Here is an 18,577-nt window from a genome sequence, read left to right as displayed (position 1 = left end):
AACATCACAGCTTCATCGCCTTGTAAACACAGGAATAAGACGATTTTAACGACCGCCAGAACCTCGAGAACTCACGCCGAATTGTTGCGCAACTGCCCCTGTGTCTTTGCATTTTCATTCCATTACTTTCGCTCATGCGTTTTAGAGGCTACCCATACCCGTAATGGCCCACTACATCGCGTCACCTCGAACGGAGGCGAGCGACTTCTCACGCGTCGATACCACCCAGGCACATTTCGACTTTGGAGAGGAAGAGCCCTCATTTCGCGCGCCCGAAGGACGGGATGCACTTTTCAGCAAAATGGGCGGTGCCAGGCCGCGAATACCTTCGACCCCGCACCGTTCCCTCGCTACACTGCGCAAAACGAACGTACGAAACGAGTTCACTCCGATGCTTAAGAGTGCAACGACAAATCGCACACGCCAGGTCAATGGCCTTTTGGCTGGCAACAATATGACACCTGCCGCGTTAAAACCCGGATTTGAGCTTGGAGGCACTCCTCTCCCAGAAGCAAGTACGATAGACGGGTTGAACTCCAGTTCAATCAGCGAGTCGGCAGTGGACGGGCAGACCCCCATGCCTGAGATTTCAAGCTCAAGCGCAATGAGTACGCCTATGGCGCTGCCACAGAGAGGGCAGGAGCCGTTAGATAATGGCAATGTGCTCACCTTGCGGGAGCAGGAAGCTGTATGTCATTTAATTTTGTCTCTATCGAGATTTTTGGTTTTGCTGACGATATCATAGAGACTCAAGCAGATTGACAAAGAGAATTTCGGCCTTAAACTCAAGATCCATTTTCTGGAGGAAAGCCTCCTTAAAGCCGGTCCAGAGTTCAATGCAGCCGCCTTGGCCGAAAATGTTACCCTCAAGACCGAAAAGGTGACCATGGCGCGAGATCTACAAAATTATGCCAAGAGCCTGAAAGCGGCTGAGAAGGAGCTCGAGATGTACAAGCAGCAGCTGAAGGACTATGCCGAGAAGGTCAAGAGGCGTCATGCCGAGGAAGATATGCGAGAAGAGATGGAAGAGCTGAGAGAACTTGCACAGGAACGTGAGGAGGAGCTAAAGGAACTACAGGCCAAGCTCGAAGATGTACAAGGCAATGAGGAGGAAGCGGAAGAGGTGAAAAGGGAGCTTTCCGAGGCGAAAGCCGAGTTGGAGCGCAGGGATCAGGAATTGGATGAGCTCGAGGCACAGATTGAGGATCTTCAACAGCAACTGGATAGGCAGAGCTCGGAGCATGGCAAAATGGAAGAGAACGACCGGAGATTCGAAGAACAGGCCCGGCAAATCGAAGAGAAAGAACGTACGCTTGCGGAGACATCAAGCAAGTTGGCTGAAGTGCAGGATCAATTGAACTCACTCAGAGAGTTGAAGGATGGGGAAATATCCGGCCTTCAGCAAAAGCTCCATACGACCATACATCAGAAAGATCTCGAGCTGGATGCGTTAAAAATGCAGCTTGGCAAGGGCGAGGAACAGACGCAGCGCTTACGGGCAGATTTTGAAGAACGTCTACATGCTCTTGGGCGGGAGAAGGACGTCGAGATCAAGTCTTTGCAACGTCAAGTCGAAACAGCCCGGCAAGAAAAACAGGCAGAGATCGAGTCTCTCCATGATCGGCTAAAACTCGCTGAGGCCCAGGGCGACAACAAGGCACAGCTTGCCCAGCAAGCTGCCAGTGCCTCCCAACAGAAGGTACTTGAGATAGAACGGGAAAAACGCGCTGAGTTGGAGTTACTACAATCCAGGCTTGATATTGCGGAGGCTAAAGCGGACGATGTCGAGACCTACAGCAAGCAGCTCCGCGAAGCAGAGCAACGATATGCTCGCCTTCAAGACGAGTCAACAGCTTATCAACGACAAATAGAAGAACTTCGCCAACAACTGGAGAGCCAGAAAATGTCGCAAAAAGACCGTGAAGAGGCAAAGCAGGAAATCAAGAAGCTGCGGTCTGCCATGTCAAGCAAAGAGAGTCAGATCGAAGCACTGCAGAAGGTTACCCGCGAACGCGATACTCTCTCCCTAGAACTTGCAAACCTTCGGTCATCTTCACAGATGCGGGAGCGCGATGTGCTCGACTTGCAGAGGAAGCTCCAGAGTGCGGAGGCTTCTGTGGCAGAGTTGGCTACAATACGTGCCCGACTGCTCGAGTGTACACGCGATCTAGAATCAGCTCGCAAAGCCTTGGCCGAACGTGACGCAGAGTTAGATGCACTTCGGAACCATGCTGACGAACCTGGTACGCAGTTGGATGCTATGCAGGATCTTGTCCGCAAGCGCGACGACGAGCTGCAGATTCTTCGTGACGACATCAACCGTTACAAGGGTCAAGTTGAGTCATTGCAACATCTAAAAGACGAGATGAGCAGGGAGTGCGAAAATCTCAAGGCAACCATGGACCGCGCGAAGCAAGACTACGAGGATGAGATCGATGTTCTCCAAGAAGCTGCAGACGAAGCGGCTGACGAAAAGGCTTCTCTGGAAGAACGGCTAACAAGCCTCCAGAAGGAGGCCCAAGCTACTCAGGCGCTCTCGATCAAACTCGCCACTCTAGAGGCCGACCTTCGCAAATGCGAACGAGAGAAGGCGCAATTATCTTCCAGGCTGGTCGCATTGGAAGCGGAGCTTCGTGATGCAGAGGATGATCGAGCTCAGCTCCGTAACCGCTTAGAGAAGATGTCGGGGGAGCTCGAGGTCAACCGGAAATCTTCCAACAACAGCGCTCTGAGTAAAGGGCTGCACGATCTTCTCAAGAAAGCCAAACTTGAAGCGGAGGACCTGTCCATTCGCGTTACTGAGCTCGAACATGAACGCAATGATCTCGAGCGTCGACTGAGATCAGACATTCGTGCTCGAGATGCAAAATTACAGGCTGCGGAGCTGCAGGTGGAAACACTACAGCTACATATGGCTGAAAAGCGGAACGAGCTCGAGACTCTCCGTGACACCTTCCAAGACCAGCTTGAAGGCCAGGAGAATCGCCTCAAAGCCCGACTACAGGAGAAGGAGAAACAGCTGAATGCGCTCCAAGAACAGCTGCACGACTTGCAGAAGGCTCAGCAGGTTGGGGATCGGCAATCAGTTCTTGACCTCAAGGGCCAAATCATGGACAAGGAGAAGCGTCACATCAAGGAGATACACGGATTGGCAAAGCAAATTCAATATTTGCGGGCAAGGTGTGTCCGCGAGGAGGGGTTCAGGGAAAGTCTAGGATATCAAAAGCGCTTTTGTCTGATGATGATCGAGGTTTATAACCAATGGTGAGTCTGTTTCTGGCATACCTTGCAGTCATTCCGAGATGCCACCTGAATATCGCTGAGTGTCAATCTAGCAACAAGGCAGACCTCAAACTCATCGAGGAGATGGGTATCACCCCAGATATCTCGTACCACTCCCGTAAGCATAGCCTGAAGACTGTGGGGTGTGTTGTGGTAGCGGTGATCAGGATGCAAAAACTAAGCGAACATTGGGGTACACAACGAAAACTCCATTGGCAGCTGTTGCAGAAGCTGGAAGGTATGAAGAGGCGGGGGACGAGAAATTCCAGAGTGGCTCAGTAGGGATAACGGGCAGTCTCCTACGTTTGATGGGTATCATTAGTATTTCCGGGTGCGGCGTTGCAAAATTCATGGTTTCCATTGGGTTGGTAAGCTTAGGGGGCATTGGTGTACACATGATCAATGTTACGAGAGTACAACGCAGTCATGCTGTCCATGTCGGCGCTGCGATCTCTCTGCCGCCAGACAGGGGCATCCGCTCCAGGATCGGTCTATGGGGACGGAGCTTTTGCTCAGCCATTGCCACGCCTATGAATGATGCGATAAGCATAACAAGACTCCCGAATTCGTCGGTGCCGGAGCACCATTCCTCCCAAGTTTTGAAGCTTTGTGACGAAGCGCTACTGTAACGTAACGTCTTCGCGCCGCAGTGCTGTTGACCGTCGTCCAATCGAACTAGTTCGCCATTCGCAGTTACTGCGACCATCGCCAGCGGGTCAGGTTCTTTTCTTATCTCCGCCTTCCACGTAATCTGGTCGTTTGCCTGCCATAGATGCTTTCCAGCTGGCAATGCCGCGATAATCAGGTCTGGCTGCATCTCACATAGCGCTGCCGGGTCAAAATAAACCAGCATATTCAGCGCTCTGAAGATAATAGCTAGTCTAAGGAAATGCAATAGATTAGTCCAGGTATGTTGCCACGAGGTCGTGAGCATCTTACCTTCGTCGGGATTCATCGAAGATCCATTCCTCCCAGCTGCTCTGATCGGTCTGGTCAGTTGGGGCGTCATCGTAACAGATGCTGCCGAGTCGTCTTGCCAAAGCCTACAGATGTACCGGTTCTATTAGCAATATGGATGAGGATCTAAGCGAAAAATACTCACAGCGATTGCCATTACTAGTAAGTGATCGACGTTATTGTCGTCCGTCTCGCCTTCTCCCAATCTTTTGATTGCGTATATAGACAGCGCCTGCATCCCGGCGAGCAATTCCCACTTTGTGTAGGCTCGATGCTAGTCTTGTTGTTAACCTGATCCCAATCGCTGTCAGAGACTTTGGCGTTAACTCACTTCATCAAGTAATCGTTCGCATTCTAATCTGACGTTCTTCCAGAACAACTTTCCACTTCCTTGTATCCCACTGCCAACCATGCGCACCAAATTAATACAATTCGCTAGCGATTCCAAGTGGCCATGCCGTGCATCTTGAGACAGCAGTCGCGGATGAATAAAGGGTGGTAAGGAGTTGTGGGTGTGAATCAGGAGCGGATACGAATTTAGCATATGTTTCATTAGATTGGCGATAGTCAGCGCTCCCGCTCCAAGTTTTGATCGATTCGTAAAGGCTCGAGGAGTCTGGGTTGGAGTCATTGTTAGGTTAACCTGGGGAATCTGGGCCAATTCGTGTTCCGTAGGTACTGTTAATGCGTCCGGATATGAGATACACTGATTTGGAGTTGTGATCTGAAGCAACGCATCCTCTGGCCCAACTCCGCTTTGGGGATCGACAAGAAGGGGAAACTCCAGATCGCGGAAATCATCGCTCCACAGAGTATCGAGATAATCTTCTCCTTGGAGTACAGAGTTAAAAGCATCATGTGGAAATTGAACTGTGCTATCGGTTGTGGGAGTGGTGTTCACCGACGCTGAGGGTCTGCGGGGTCGTGGAAGAGGGGAATCCGACGCCGGTAACGATGCATTTCTGTTCCCTTGAAGTCGTGATCGCGTAGTATTGGGACCCTTGCTTGTTGGATATATGCATGTGAGGTTCCTCTGTGAACATCTCGAACAAGTCGGCCGTGCGTTATTGCACCGCACCTTCCCTCTCGCGCAGGCAATGCACGATCGACTACGTGGGGAAGTAACACCTTTGCGGGATCGGCAGTAGTATCCGTGTCTCTTCAGTGTAGACGCTGATGGAGCAAAACGCTCAGTCAAACTGGAGCTTGGATGTCGAACAAGCAAACAATGGACTTACGTTTGTCGAATGGCTTATTGCAAAGCTCGCATCTCACAATGGTCCCTGCATCGGTTTCATACATTTTTGAATGGCCGAGTCCCGACGTCAGGACAACGTTAAAACATTCGGGAATCGGTGGAATCTTCTGTTATCTCCTGGTTTGCTGACATTTGCAGAAGCGTGGGTGGATTTGTCAGCTCATATTACTGTGTTGGTGGGGTTAGTCCAAGTCATCTGCAAGGCCTCCATGGGGCGGAACATATTGTAATGCAGACGTCAGCTCAAATGCTTGGAAGAATGTGTCTCCGGAATCGTGTATTGGTTCTGTTAACCGTATGCTCATGTTGCTATAGGAGATGATACTTCGCCACTCTCGGGCGTTCCATGTTGCAAATTGTACCGCCCCGGTTCGAGGTCTCACACTTTGTCCACTCTCCCCTAGATAAATGGCCGTTGAATCCACGGAAAATGTGATCCCAATCAACTCCTCCCTCCACGCTTCTCAGTTGCTCTTCGCTTCTCAAGGATCATCACCATGGCCGCGCCATTCCCAGCACCGGTGCCTACTTGGCACACCACGACTTATCCAGCTTTATCCCCGACCCGCCCAGAACTCTCTGTCAAAGGCAAGACAGTCGTGGTCACAGGAGGAGGAACCGGTATTGGCGCCGAAACTGCTCGATATTTTGCCCGTGCAGGCGCCTCACGGATCGCGCTTCTCGGTCGGAGAGAACAACCCCTCCTCGATACCAAAGCCGACATCGAGCGTGAATTTAGCGATGTTGAAGTATTCGCCGCATCAACGGACGTTACGATCAAGAGTTCCGTAGATGCAGCCTTCTCCCGGTTCCTTGGAGAAGGGAAAAAGATCGATATCTTGGTCAGCAATGCAGCCGTCATTGGGGCCAAGGAACCTTTGAAGGATGTGGATGGGGAGAGCTTGCTGCATGGCATTCAGCAGAACATCGCCGGGGCTTTGTATGTCGCCCAAGCATTTCTCCGCTTTGCTGCGAAGGATGCAGTCGTCATCAATGTCTCGTCGGGCGCGGCGCATCTGGACATCATGCACAAGTACGCCGGCTACAATGTTGCAAAGATTGCAGTTGTTCGGCTTTGGAATTCCATCGTTTATGAGAATCCGGAGGTCACCGTGTTCCATGTCCAACCTGGCGTGGTAGATACTGCGATGAACCGCGAGGCAGGGGGTGTCGCGGCTCTTGGGGTAAAAGATGATGGTAAGTCTTCCACAAAAGGGATGCGGCTCTATGGAACTGACATAGTCGTCTCTTAGCTTCGCTACCAGCAAGCTTCATGGTCTGGCTCTCAAGCCCAGAAGCTCGATTCTTGAAGGGTAAATTCGTATGGGCGAATTGGGATGTGGATGAACTGAAGTCTCGGGCCAAAGAAATCGAGTCCTCAACCTTCCTGGAGATTGGGCTGAATGGATGGCCATTTGCTTAGGATTTTGCATCTTGAACAGGTATCCTACTCGCTTAGAGATGGTAGCTATCAACGTCAGAGACCAGTTCATGCAAGACCAAGCTATCCGTACATGCAGATCGTGCCTTTAAGTGCTTTCACCCAAACTCAAAGCGGTCGCGCCAGTAGTAAGCGGCAGAATTCAAGCCAGTAAATAAATATGCAATGACATCAACATACCTCAAGATGAAACATAGTCAAAAGTGCGGGGAGACATTAAAGCACGAGTATCCCCGAAGAGGAGGTATCACTGCAAATCGGGTTAGTCTCAACATTCCGGTAACAGAGATCGGGATATTCATGATGTTCGTCTTTCCACATTGGGCTCGTGTATATGGTCAAGCACTTCGCTTATCGTCCATGCCCCAGATTTGCCCAGGAACTGGGTTACGGAATTATTGGTGGACGTTACAGATGCTGGGGAAATATGGGGGATTTCAACTAAACAAGCTTGCTGATTGGTCGTGAGAGTGATTTTCCGATTTGATTGGCAGGGCTTGAGCCTGATTATATTTGTGTTTTTATACTGGACGTTTATATTGTTCTGGAGTTGCTAATGGTAGAGAATTTCCGCGAATCTTCAAAGCGTTAGTTGGGCAGCTTATAGGGTTGGGGATAGGGGATAATATAAATGGTGACGGTCGGAAGACTTCAACTGAAGGCTTCAAGACACTCTTACCGGCCGTTGAGCAGTCCCGCATCCAAAACCGAGCCAGGATGCGCTACGTGTCGTCCCTCATCGGGGCATTGCTCCTAGGGGCAACATCGGTGCTCAGTGCTCCTGGGCTTTATGATGATGGTGAGTTTGACCTCCCAGCGACCACAGCACGACCACACAATAATGCTCATATTATCAAGCGACACACTCAGCGTCCAATACCCCCAGAATCAGCGCACCAGGTGTCCTCACCAAGCGCGCCACCTCAGCTGGCTGCGGGAAAACGCCAACAATCACATCAGGCACAAAATCCATCACCATCAACGGGAAGAACCGGCAGTACATCATCCGCGTCCCATCGGGCTACGACAAGAACAAGCCGTACAAGCTCATTTTCGCCTTCCACTGGGTCGGCGGCACCATGAACGACGTCGCGGGTGGTGGTTCCGACGGCGCACTGTGGGCATACTACGGGATGCAGAAGAAGGCCGCCGAGACAGCCATCCTCGTTGCACCGCAGGGGTTGAACAACGGCTGGGCGAACAGTGGCGGCGAGGATATCGCATTCGTCGATGGGATGAGGAAGGCGATTGAAAGTGATCTCTGCGTGGAGACGACGCAGCGATTTGCAACGGGGTTCTCGTATGGCGGCTCGATGAGCTATGCGATTGCATGCTCCCGCGCCAAAGACTTCCGCGCCGTGGCGGTTATCTCAGGAGGACAATTGAGCGGGTGCGATGGCGGCAATGATCCAATTGCGTACCTGGGCATTCATGGAATCAGCGATGGGACGCTGCCGATTTCGGGTGGGCGGGGCTTGCGCGACAGGTTCGTTAGGAATAATGGATGCGCGAGTATGAGTCCACGGGAACCTGCTGCCGGAAGCAAGACACATGTCAAGACGACGTATTCCGGGTGCAGAGCCGGATATCCTGTTACCTGGATTGCGTTTGATGGCGGTCATGCGCCTGCGCCGGTGGATGGCGGGGGGGACAGTGGCGCTCGCAGCTATACTCCAGATGAAATCTGGAGCTTCTTTAATCAGTTCTCTTAGAAGAGGTGTCTAAGGTAAATGGATAATCATATGAAGACCTTGAGACGCGGTCGATCAAAGGGTTCGTTGTCCCGCCCTTGTGAACGCAGTGAGACTCCATCCATATACCCTTAACGCCCGTCACCCTCGTTCCAGACCGTGAGTACATCTCAACCCAGCGCCTTTATTCTAGACCTATGGCTCCCACCTGAGCGTGCTGATCGCTCCAGGGCTACACTAGGGTCTGGAGATCCGTAGATCTGCGGATCCGCATGGGAAAGGAGACTTAGCATACGTAGCGGTTAGCTTGTTGTGTGCAGATCTATGTAGCATCTCGTTTTCAATGTCCTCAATTGATTGTGTGATCGAGAAGCAAAAGACAACGGAGTTCTGCAGAGATGCAAGTGAATGCAAGATTAACAATAAGAAACCGCTCTTGGAGTTGAAAGTCGGATAATATCAGCCGTCACAGGTCAGAATCAAAGAGATACTTTGATTTATATCCGCTACGTTGGTTTAGTAGTCTTATCAACATGACGAAATACGACACTGTTTCTGTAGTTGGAGCTGCAGGACCGCACGGTATAGATAGGTGATGCGGCATTGCAATCCCTCTATTTTAACTTCTCTCTGAGTGAACCTTCGCAGAAATTAAATCTATAGACAGTTGAGGGATTCAATTCCAAGCGGAGATTTCGTGCTGCTGAGACCATGGAAGAGTTGATGGACGAGTGTGATACACGTCACGTGATGTAGAATAGTCAGAAGCGGCCAAAAGATGAGAGGCATGCTGAGAGGATATCTAAGAGTATTGACCCAGGGATTGATTTGCTCTGAACTAGGAGGAAGATTGATGTGTTGTTATAACATGTTTTATTAAAGTTATGCGAGTTCACGTTTCACCTCGGTTGGGGTCGAGATGCAAATTGAAGTTGAAGGATGCCTGAACGCTAGACCCGTTCAAGAGTGCAGGCTAATGAATCCTTCCAACACTCGACTACTTCGCCCGCATCCCCAGGTTCTATACATCTGTCGCGCTCTCTCCCCTTTCTTCCTGCGTCTTTTCAGGTTTTTTTCATAAGCGCAATATTTTGCGCATCCACTCGTTTTCCTGAAAGCGACACTTACCTTAATCAACCCGATATGACGGATCGCGTACCTGAAGGCGCACCGCACGCCCCCCTCGACGAAGCTCCCATTCCGAACAATGGCGCGCAACCCGCGACACCTGGATTGATACGACGACTCGACGCCGCAGAAGAGCTATGGGTATGGAAACTGGGTCTAAGGGCGCTGGCGGTTCTCTTGGCCGTGATTGGAATTGGCTGCATGGCGTGGGTATTCGCAACGAGACCACGGTACGACTTGGATCGGCCCATGATCGGATACGACGACTCCTACGGCGTCTGGACGCTCGTGACGTTCACTGTCTCTGCCGTCTGGTGCACCACCTGCATCCTCGTCTTGCTCCTCCGCCGTCCGAACAAACCTGTCCATCCCGGCGCCGCGGTCGGCATCGACCTCGTGCTGTGGCTCTCGTACATCCCGACCGCCATGCTTGCGCTTTACGATCTCCTCGACCTCGTGCGGTGGGGCTCGTACGGTTACATTGAGACATATGGTCTTGGTGGTGATTACAAACAAGCGCCGAACGGGACGTGGGTGTGGGTTCAGGACCAGTACGACTCGTACTATGGCAGGAACAGGGAGTGCGACGGGCGATACTCTGCGTTCGAGAACTGCGCCGAACAAGACGCTTTCATCAACCAACTCTACCTTGCAAAAGCGCATCGCGAGGCCGTTGAGAAAGTCGGCGTGGCGTGTCAATTCATCAATCTGGCGCTGCATCTCGCGCTCTTCATCTGGGCGTGCGTGGATACGCACCGCAGGAACCGGCGCAAGGTCCACAAGGATGCGGAGAAGCTGGCGTCGGATATCGTCATGAAGATGATCAGGAGTGGTGCGGTTGTGCCGGCGCAGAACCAGGGCTCCATGCAGCAGCCGTTGCTTCAGAATCCACACATGCATCAGCAAAGCTGGGGCCCCGCGCCGGTGATGCCTCCACCGGCAGTGCTTGGCCAGGAGAAGGGGGAGGCGGCGAGGTATGGGTGAAAAGTGAATGAATGGATTAAGGATTGGGATGATATGATCAGTGTACTTACTATGTACGCTACCTAATGTTTTCTATGTAATATGCTGTGGGCCTGGGAATAAAGACGGGCCTCGTGTGATTCCTCTGTCCGCTCAGTGCCATTTCACGTCTTGAGTACAGTCTCCCCCATCTTATTATCACTGTTCGATCGATCTATATGTAGATACAATGTCCGATCTCGCAAAGTCGATACCCGAATTCGAAAAGGTTCTATGCGGTCCCCTGAGCTCATCGACGCAACGCACGACGCTCTCGCGATAAAGTTTTCCTTGCCAAATACCTCCGACAACGCCTTCTTTCCCTAGTGCGTTGCTCCTTTTTCGGCACCAACCTAGAAACTATGGTCTTGCGTTAGCTCACTTTTAGTACCCTAACGCGAGATCAGGGGACTTGGCAAACGTGCTCTAGACACCAATGGCGCCGCCGAATGCAACATCAACACCAAGCCATCGCAGCAGACTCGACTCCGTACGCAACGGCACGATCTCGGGTGGCCTCTTCCATGGCGCCATCACCAAGAAGGAACATTTTTTAGTCGACCGCGTTGGCGCCAGGCACAAAAGCCTGAGTCGTGCGAAAAGAAGACCCACTCAAATCGGAGATATTCTAGAATTTTTTTTGGTCTTGCCCAGGCGTGTCCCGACGTGATGATGGATCTTGGGAGGCCAGCGGAGTCGAGCTCTGAATCGATTCCCCCATGGAGAACATCGGAGATGTTTGTTGGGGAGTGGGGCGTTCGTTGAGGGGACGAAGCTGAGAGCTCGAGAGCTCGAGAAGCGTCCAGGCCATGTTCGGTGGAACTGGGCAGCAGTAGGGACGGGGAGGACAACAGAAGCCCAACAGCGTCAGCAACTGGACATTCGACCTGAGGCGACGATGGTGTGAACTCGTGTAGGCCGCGGTTTCTGTCTCAAAAGTGGCCGTCATCGAGAGACTACTCCGTACATTATTATTATTGCAGCTCGGAAGCAGCAGGGCCTCCGCGTCACCTCCGCGAGGCCATCAGCCCCAAGTTGAACGGTTGCAGCGTCGCGTTACGGAAACACCGAGTGTGGCTTTTGGAGCCAACATCAAATGAGAAAGCAGCTCCGAGCTCTGTGGAGAGAAACCTTGGAGACATGTGACAACGGGCCGAATTCTGGCTGACGCCCCGATGCAGTGGCAGGGTTTCTCCAGACCATCGACGGCCGTCGAATTTAACAAAAATGTGCCGCACCGTTGTGGCTACAGGAGAGGAAAAAAAAGCTCTCACTAGCCTACTCGGTAGTGCTTATGAGAACCTCCGTCGCCGTGGCCATGACTAGGTGCCATCATCAATTTCACCGCCTGGTTGATGAAGTTCCGATCGAGGACATGGAAACGACCGAGTGTGTCGCACCCTCGCGTGGACTCCGTAGGTTGGTGTAACGCGACACAGCGGTGCCGGAGCTGTCCCTCTGGATCAGACGAAATGTGGAGGATGAGAAGGGCATCTGGGACAAGGGGCTGGGCCCTGAGTTCAAATGTTGGCTGGTGAGGATGATCCCAGCCGCCTGGCAGCTGGAGTGCTGGTCCAATCAGTGGTCGCTCTTTTATTGACAACCTTTCAAAACCGCCGCGTGCTCTGTACCCCCTCGACACGCACCCATGATCCTGCGAGATGGCGGTGCAGCTGCTGGGTGTGGGAAGGGCCGCGCGAATATCTCTCAGGTTGATGAACAGCGCGAGCTTGATTCGGATTCGCATAGCATACGCAACCGAGCACGTCTAGTGAGAGGAGAGTGTAGGAAATTACGGAGTAGTTCAGAATGCGTTTAGAGAATTTCCTATGTAGGTTGTCGCTCACGAGAGACTGATGTTGCTCCCAACAGCGAGAACCAACGACAAAGTCCCGCCTGAAGGACCTACTCGGTACTGAAATGCGCAACACTCCAACAAGCCCGACGGCAGCCGCTCTGGCGCACGATAGTGAGGGCGCCGCGGTCATGCGTACCCGTCATCTTGGTGTGCTCGGTGCGATTTTGCTGCCAACTTCAACACCATGAGGATCGCTTCCCCCATTTCATTCCCTCCCTCGAAGCTTCTACCCAACCAATAAGCGCTAGTCCCGGCGAGTTGTAATCTTATTCCTCAACTGGTCCAACAAGATTGCGGACCTCGGAGCAGCAGGGGATAGGGCTTGAGAAAAATCTGCACGTCGCCAACCGCCGTCGATAGCTGCTGGTCAGTGTGGTGGTCAGTGGTCAGTGGTGATCTATCCCCTTGGCCACCCCGGATAGGCTTGCCCAGTCTTGGCTCCCCAGTTTCACTCCCCTCCATGTCCCTCCCCCGTTTACTCCACTGTTACCCTCAGACCACCAGATGGCTCCTCTTCGGACAACAGAGAGCAGGCCCAGCCGTGCCCGTGCCCGGTGCAGCCTTGTTTTGTGCCGCCCCCCGACGTTGGGAAATCGCCTCCAGATTACTGACTTGGACACCAAGCAGCAGAGAAAGGGGACACTGAACGCGTAGTGAATGAGAGATCCAGCATGTTCAACATATGCGCTCCCACGTCCCAGGTCAACCTCGACCGTCCACCAGTGTCTGGGGAACGTCTGGGGAAAGGCCCTGTCTCAATCCGCCCATCAGACGAGGAGTTTGAATCCTTCCAGAAGAGCTGGGCACGGAGCTGCGCCCACATGCGGCTTAGGCTGAAAAGGCTCAATGTTACTCTCCCCATGGGCATCAAGCCACCGAGATGATGCTGTATCACAGGCCGGGGTATCACTCTGACCTTCCATATTAAAAGCTGGAGCTCCCCTCCGCTGTTGGGGATCGCCTCGACAATCCCCCAGCTTTCTCCGCCTCCTCTTGTTGGGACTCCTCTGCGAGCCATCTTTTTGGTGCTCCAAGAGCTGCTTCTTACTTCCCATACAGCACCTCTCTTCCATCCGCAACCATGCCTGGTGGAGGAGCTCTTCCCGTCACGGGCACCACCGACGTGAACCGCGTCGAGGCTCCCGTGACCGTGAGGGCCTACCTCATCGTCGCCTTTGCCGCCTTTGGTGGCATCTTCTTCGGCTATGATACGGGTTGGATGGGCGGTGTCCTTGGTATGGACTACTTCAAGAAGATGTACACCGGCAATGAGTACCCCGACGTCAAGTTTCCTGGCCTGCCCGCCGACTCCCAACAGATCAAGGACTACCGCAAGGAACACTTTGTGGTTCCCCAGTGGCAACAATCCTTGGTGACTTCCATCCTTTCCGCTGGTACTTTCTTTGGATCCATCATCGCTGGTGATGTCGCCGACTTCATTGGTCGCCGTGTGACTATCATTCTCGGATGCATGATCTTCTGCGTCGGTGGCATTCTCCAGGCTGCTTCTACCGGTCTCGGTGTCATGGTGGCTGGTCGTCTGATTGCTGGTTTCGGTGTCGGCTTCATCTCCGCCATTGTCATCTTGTAAGTTGCTCTTCCGAGACATATCCCGACCTTCAAGACTAAGACAGTCCAGGTACATGTCCGAGATCGCACCACGCAAAGTCCGTGGCGCCGTTGTTGCCGGTTACCAATTCTGCATCACCATTGGTATTCTGCTCGCCAACTGCGTCGTCTATTCCACCCAGAACCGCCGCGACAGTGGCTCCTACCGCATCCCCATCTGCATCCAGTTCCTCTGGGCGCTTATCCTCGGTATCGGTCTTGCTCTGCTCCCCGAATCTCCTCGTTTCTGGGTCAAGAAGGGCAAGCTCGACAAGGCCGCCCAGGCGCTGGCACGCGTCCGTGGTCAGCCCGTCGACTCGGACTACATCCAGGACGAACTGGCCGAGATCATTGCCAACCACGAGTATGAGATGTCCATCATCCCGCAGACGAGCTATCTCGGCTCGTGGATGGCCTGCTTCGAGGGCAAGATCACCAGCCCCTCGTCCAACGTGCGCCGCACCGTGCTGGGCATCTTCATGCAGATGATGCAGCAGCTCACGGGCATCAACTTCATCTTCTACTTCGGCACCGTCTTCTTCCAGCAGCTCGGCACCATCTCGAACCCCTTCCTCATTTCGCTCGTCACGACGCTCGTAAACGTGCTGACGACGCCCTTCTCCTTCGTCATGGTCGAGAAGATTGGCCGCCGCACCATCCTCATCTGGGGCGCCGCCGCCATGGTCATCATGCAGTTCATCGTCGCCATCATCGGCGCCACGGCCGGCAAGGACACGCCCGACCACCCGGCCAACCCGCACGCGACCAAGGCCATGATCGCCTTCATCTGCCTCAACATCGCCTCCTTCGCCACCACCTGGGGCCCCGCCGCGTGGATCGTCATCGGCGAGATCTTCCCCCTGACCATCCGCTCGCGCGGCGTCGGCCTGTCCACCGCCTCCAACTGGTTCTGGAACTGCATCATCGGCGTCATCACGCCCTACCTCGTTGCCGACCAGCCGCACTCGGCCCGCCTGGGCTCCAACGTCTTCTTCATGTGGGGCGGTCTCTGCTGCATCTCCTTCCTCTTCGCCTACTGTGAGTCCCCCTTTCCTTCCCTCTAGCTATGACTGGAATACCATGACCGGCCGATGCTAACTCAACTACAGTCTTCGTCCCTGAGACCAAGGGCCTCACCCTCGAACAGGTCGACAAGATGTTGGAGGAGACGACGCCGCGCACCTCGCGCAAGTGGAAGCCGCACTCGACCTTCGCCGCCGAGATGAACCTCGCGGACAAGCACATCGAGGTGCCGATTGAGCTTGAGAGCGCGGGCAAGAAGGAGACCACCACCACCACGACTACTGCATAGATGCGCTCTGTCGAGTGAGGAGTGCTCCGGCCAGTGGAGGTGTGGTGCGGTGGTAATGTGGTATGAGGTATGAAGGGATGGGGTTATGGAGTCGTAATATATTTATATATCCCCCTAACTAACGCATCTTTCGTGGCGCTGCATTGATTGTGGTGCTGGCGAAGTGTGTGGGTTGAATAACTATGCTATGTAATATTCTAGTCGCTCGCAGTTGCGGGTGCTGGTGTTGAATCGTGTCCGTGTTTCTCGTGGTTGATGTTATCTATCGTGCGCGTGCTCTGTGTCCCCTCCAAACATCTAGACCCAAACCCCATACACGCCGTACATAGGTAACCCCTTCCTATTTCCACTGCACGCACGACCCAATCTCCTCTAATCTACATATCTCGCTCGCGTTTCTCGACGTCTTGCTGCTGCTCCCTGCTTCCTACTTCCTTCTATTTCTCTCAACAACTCAAGTGCGTACCCCGGGTGTTGGAACATCGGTAGCGAGACTCGTGGATCTATCTGTCGTACAGGGTACGTACACACTGCACGCGTACCAGAATGGCAGCGCGTGGATATGTTGTACGAAGCACGAGGGGATTGCGGTGAAAAGGCCATGTAGTAAGTTCCGACATATGTGTCACACACGAGGGCCGTCGGAGATCTATCCATCTATTTATAAATAGGTAGGTAGGTAGTTAGGAGGAGATTCGTTCACCAAGTAAACCCTTCCTACAGAATCCAGACATTTCCAACGCGCTTCGTATATGTATGCGATATATCCAACACATTGGCCCCCCTTCGCCCCTCATTCTTACACAACCATCCCCCTCTCAAGCATCCACCTTCGTCTTCTCCCTCAGATACTCCTCAATGACCGGATCCGCCTTCGCATCGACCTCGGCCTCCAGATTCTTCTCCTCTGCGCTCTTCTCAACCACCTTTTCCTGGGCAGCCGATCCGCTCACACCCCCTGCGACGGTGCTGGCAGCCGACGCGACGGCCGCAGATGCCTGCGCGGCGACCTGCTTGGCCTGGTCTATGATTCCCGGTGCGGGCGATCCCTCGGTCTTGATGGATACATCCTTCGGTGCCTGCCCCACAGTCGAAGGCTCCATGGTGACCGTCTTATCTCCGTGGCCGTGGTCCTTGACGGCCGCATCGGGAGTACCGTCTGCAAGCTGGCCGGCAGCATGCGTCCGGTCCTGCTGCGCGTAGCGAGTCTCCGACGTACCTTCGCGCACGGGAAGGCTCCGCGAATCCGTAGTCGAGGGCGCCGGGATAGAGTTGCTCTCAGGGGTGTCGGTGTCCGATGGAGGCGGCTCCAAACTCGCGGCATCTATGTCAGTGTCCGGCGGTTGGGTCGCCGTCCCAACGGTCGTGAGTCGAAGCTCGGCTTCGTCGACGGGCGTGTTTTCTATCGGTTGGCCAGCCCTGATATTCGCGTTGACTGGATGTGGAATCCTGAAGATGGGTCGATGTCTTGGTTGACCTTTCTCGGTTCCAATGGCAATGGCTGTTAGGCTTCCGTCGGCGTGCTTCTCCCATGTGATGGGTCCAATCGGGAAGGTTTTTCTGCCTTCTTGGATATTGGGGTTGATCCATTCGATCGAAGATTCAATCGCCGGCTCGAGGTGCGGCAGGTCTCCCCATTTGAAGTCGAGTTGTCCTCCATATTTCTTTGGGATGTTCTCGGGGTCTATGTATTGGGAAAGGGTGGGGAAGACGTCGGCCGAGGAGAGGATGAAGATCTTGGATACGGTGATGGGATCGAACCAACGTTTTATCCAACCCCAGACAGTGGGGAAGAAGGCGGGTGCGCCAATGATCTAGCGCATGTTAGACTTCTATATTCCGGTACAGTCCGTCGTTCAGCATACAAATATCCTATCCAGTGTTTCTGGATAATGTGCCGTCGCCAACTGCGATGCGTCCTGCATATGCCCCTTTAGATTCCAGAATTGCTTCAGCCCCACACCGCTGATGTCGACAATGTTGTTACTTTGGGAGATGGGGGTTTCGGGGTGTCTCCGGGCCACGGCAGAGCACAGCGGTTGCACAAAGCCGATCAAGGATTCGTACAATGCGAATAAGCGGAGGTGCTTGGTGGCTACTTTGGTGGAGGTGGAGGTCGAGTTTGCTAATTGCTTCTCGTAGCCAGCAATGTTCTTGGAATTGAGTGGTGCAACTTCGAAGACATAGACGGGAATTCCGCGCTTGTCGCGTCGTCCTAACCATTGGGGGTACTGTTCGCAGCTTGTCAGATGGAAGGCTGGGTGCGGCGGAGACGTGTGCTGCGTACCAAGCGCCGTGTCTGCTCGTACTCTTCAATATCAATAGTCTTGTACAGGTTGCCTAAATCATGTTCTTTCCGCCAGTCCTCGGTGTCCTTGAATTGTTTGAAGGCGTCTTGCGGTACGAAACGCCTCGCGCGAAGGAAACGCCTGTGAGTCGAGACAGCTATTAGCATCGGCACACGCAAAAGAGGGCTACACAACCAACGTACAGCATCGTCTCGTCGTCATGGCTGGCTTCAATGTCCTTTGCAAGGTCCGCAGGGGTATAGTAGCCTTGTTCCTGGCACAGCAGTTTGAAGGCGTCCAGCTGCTGCTGCTGGTTCTCCGTCAGATGGCCATAGTGGGCGGCAGGGTACTGAATTGACTCGACGCGTGAAAGGTCGGCCATGGAGGAGGTATCCGCTGGGAGGGATACCTAGTAGGACAAGATGAAATGAATGTAGTACAGCAGGGAAAGGAGGGAAGAGGTAGGTAGGTAAGCAGAAAAGAAAAACGCGCGAGTGACGTGAAGGAGTAAGAGTTTAAGCCTCAAGCTAATAAATAGCATCGGGCGCGCGCATCCCCGTTTTTATTCGTGCGGCATGCCGGAATGTACACGGACGGCGCCCAAAGACGCATCCGATGAATCGCATATGCTATCTCCGCAGTTTCCATGCTGCTTATTGTCATCCGAGACGGTCCTGCTTGCACAGGACGCCAGCTACAACCTTGGAACCTCCAAAGTCGTCGATGAGAAGAGGTCGAGGTGTGTTATCGAA

At 53.4% G+C, this 18,577-nt stretch overlaps 8 protein-coding genes across 8 annotated transcripts; 5 read left to right on the top strand and 3 right to left on the bottom strand.

Moving 5' to 3' along the window:
- The first annotated feature begins 38 nt into the window (after positions 1–38).
- On the top strand, positions 39–3,856 carry EI97DRAFT_431586 (uncharacterized protein). The gene is made up of 3 exons (XM_033797975.1): positions 39–688; positions 746–3,264; positions 3,336–3,856. The coding sequence occupies exons 1-3, from the start codon at positions 164–166 to the stop codon at positions 3,562–3,564; spliced, it is 3,273 nt and encodes a 1,090-aa protein (XP_033655883.1). The 5' UTR covers positions 39–163; the 3' UTR covers positions 3,565–3,856.
- Positions 3,344–5,617, bottom strand: EI97DRAFT_431584 (uncharacterized protein). Its single transcript, XM_033797974.1, has 5 exons — positions 5,478–5,617; positions 4,571–5,412; positions 4,385–4,513; positions 4,222–4,325; positions 3,344–4,163 (listed from the first exon to the last, which is right to left on the bottom strand). The coding sequence occupies exons 1-5, from the start codon at positions 5,539–5,541 to the stop codon at positions 3,707–3,709; spliced, it is 1,596 nt and encodes a 531-aa protein (XP_033655882.1). The 5' UTR covers positions 5,542–5,617; the 3' UTR covers positions 3,344–3,706.
- Positions 5,618–5,717: 100 nt separating this feature from the next.
- Positions 5,718–7,147, top strand: EI97DRAFT_431583 (NAD(P)-binding protein). The gene is made up of 2 exons (XM_033797973.1): positions 5,718–6,694; positions 6,751–7,147. Exons 1-2 carry the CDS (start codon positions 5,995–5,997, stop codon positions 6,918–6,920), a joined length of 870 nt encoding a protein of 289 aa, XP_033655881.1. The 5' UTR covers positions 5,718–5,994; the 3' UTR covers positions 6,921–7,147.
- Positions 7,148–7,516: 369 nt separating this feature from the next.
- EI97DRAFT_414793 (alpha/beta-hydrolase) lies at positions 7,517–8,650 on the top strand (the record flags this gene model as incomplete). Its single annotated transcript, XM_033796836.1, has 2 exons — positions 7,517–7,737; positions 7,797–8,650. The coding sequence occupies exons 1-2, from the start codon at positions 7,656–7,658 to the stop codon at positions 8,648–8,650; spliced, it is 936 nt and encodes a 311-aa protein (XP_033655880.1). The 5' UTR covers positions 7,517–7,655.
- Positions 8,651–9,608: 958 nt separating this feature from the next.
- Positions 9,609–10,975, top strand: EI97DRAFT_431582 (uncharacterized protein). The gene has a single exon (XM_033797972.1). It carries the CDS (start codon positions 9,773–9,775, stop codon positions 10,739–10,741), a length of 969 nt encoding a protein of 322 aa, XP_033655879.1. The 5' UTR covers positions 9,609–9,772; the 3' UTR covers positions 10,742–10,975.
- Positions 10,976–12,366: 1,391 nt separating this feature from the next.
- On the bottom strand, positions 12,367–12,886 carry EI97DRAFT_486466 (uncharacterized protein; the record flags this gene model as incomplete). Its single annotated transcript, XM_033802164.1, has 1 exon — positions 12,367–12,886. The coding sequence occupies exon 1, from the start codon at positions 12,745–12,747 to the stop codon at positions 12,367–12,369; it is 381 nt and encodes a 126-aa protein (XP_033655878.1). The 5' UTR covers positions 12,748–12,886.
- Positions 12,887–13,600: 714 nt separating this feature from the next.
- EI97DRAFT_250915 (high affinity glucose transporter RGT2) lies at positions 13,601–15,596 on the top strand. Its single transcript, XM_033794141.1, has 3 exons — positions 13,601–14,204; positions 14,257–15,263; positions 15,335–15,596. Exons 1-3 carry the CDS (start codon positions 13,699–13,701, stop codon positions 15,535–15,537), a joined length of 1,716 nt encoding a protein of 571 aa, XP_033655877.1. The 5' UTR covers positions 13,601–13,698; the 3' UTR covers positions 15,538–15,596.
- A 549-nt stretch (positions 15,597–16,145) lies between these two features.
- Positions 16,146–18,556, bottom strand: EI97DRAFT_431579 (CRAL/TRIO domain-containing protein). The gene is made up of 4 exons (XM_033797971.1): positions 18,029–18,556; positions 17,825–17,966; positions 17,403–17,768; positions 16,146–17,351 (listed from the first exon to the last, which is right to left on the bottom strand). Exons 1-4 carry the CDS (start codon positions 18,205–18,207, stop codon positions 16,356–16,358), a joined length of 1,683 nt encoding a protein of 560 aa, XP_033655876.1. The 5' UTR covers positions 18,208–18,556; the 3' UTR covers positions 16,146–16,355.
- Positions 18,557–18,577: the final 21 nt, after the last annotated feature.

This window comes from Westerdykella ornata, assembly GCF_010094085.1.
Source record: "Westerdykella ornata strain CBS 379.55 unplaced genomic scaffold EI97scaffold_5, whole genome shotgun sequence".
Taxonomy (NCBI): domain Eukaryota; kingdom Fungi; phylum Ascomycota; class Dothideomycetes; order Pleosporales; family Sporormiaceae; genus Westerdykella; species Westerdykella ornata.
This window is presented reverse-complemented; position numbering and strand designations above follow the sequence as displayed.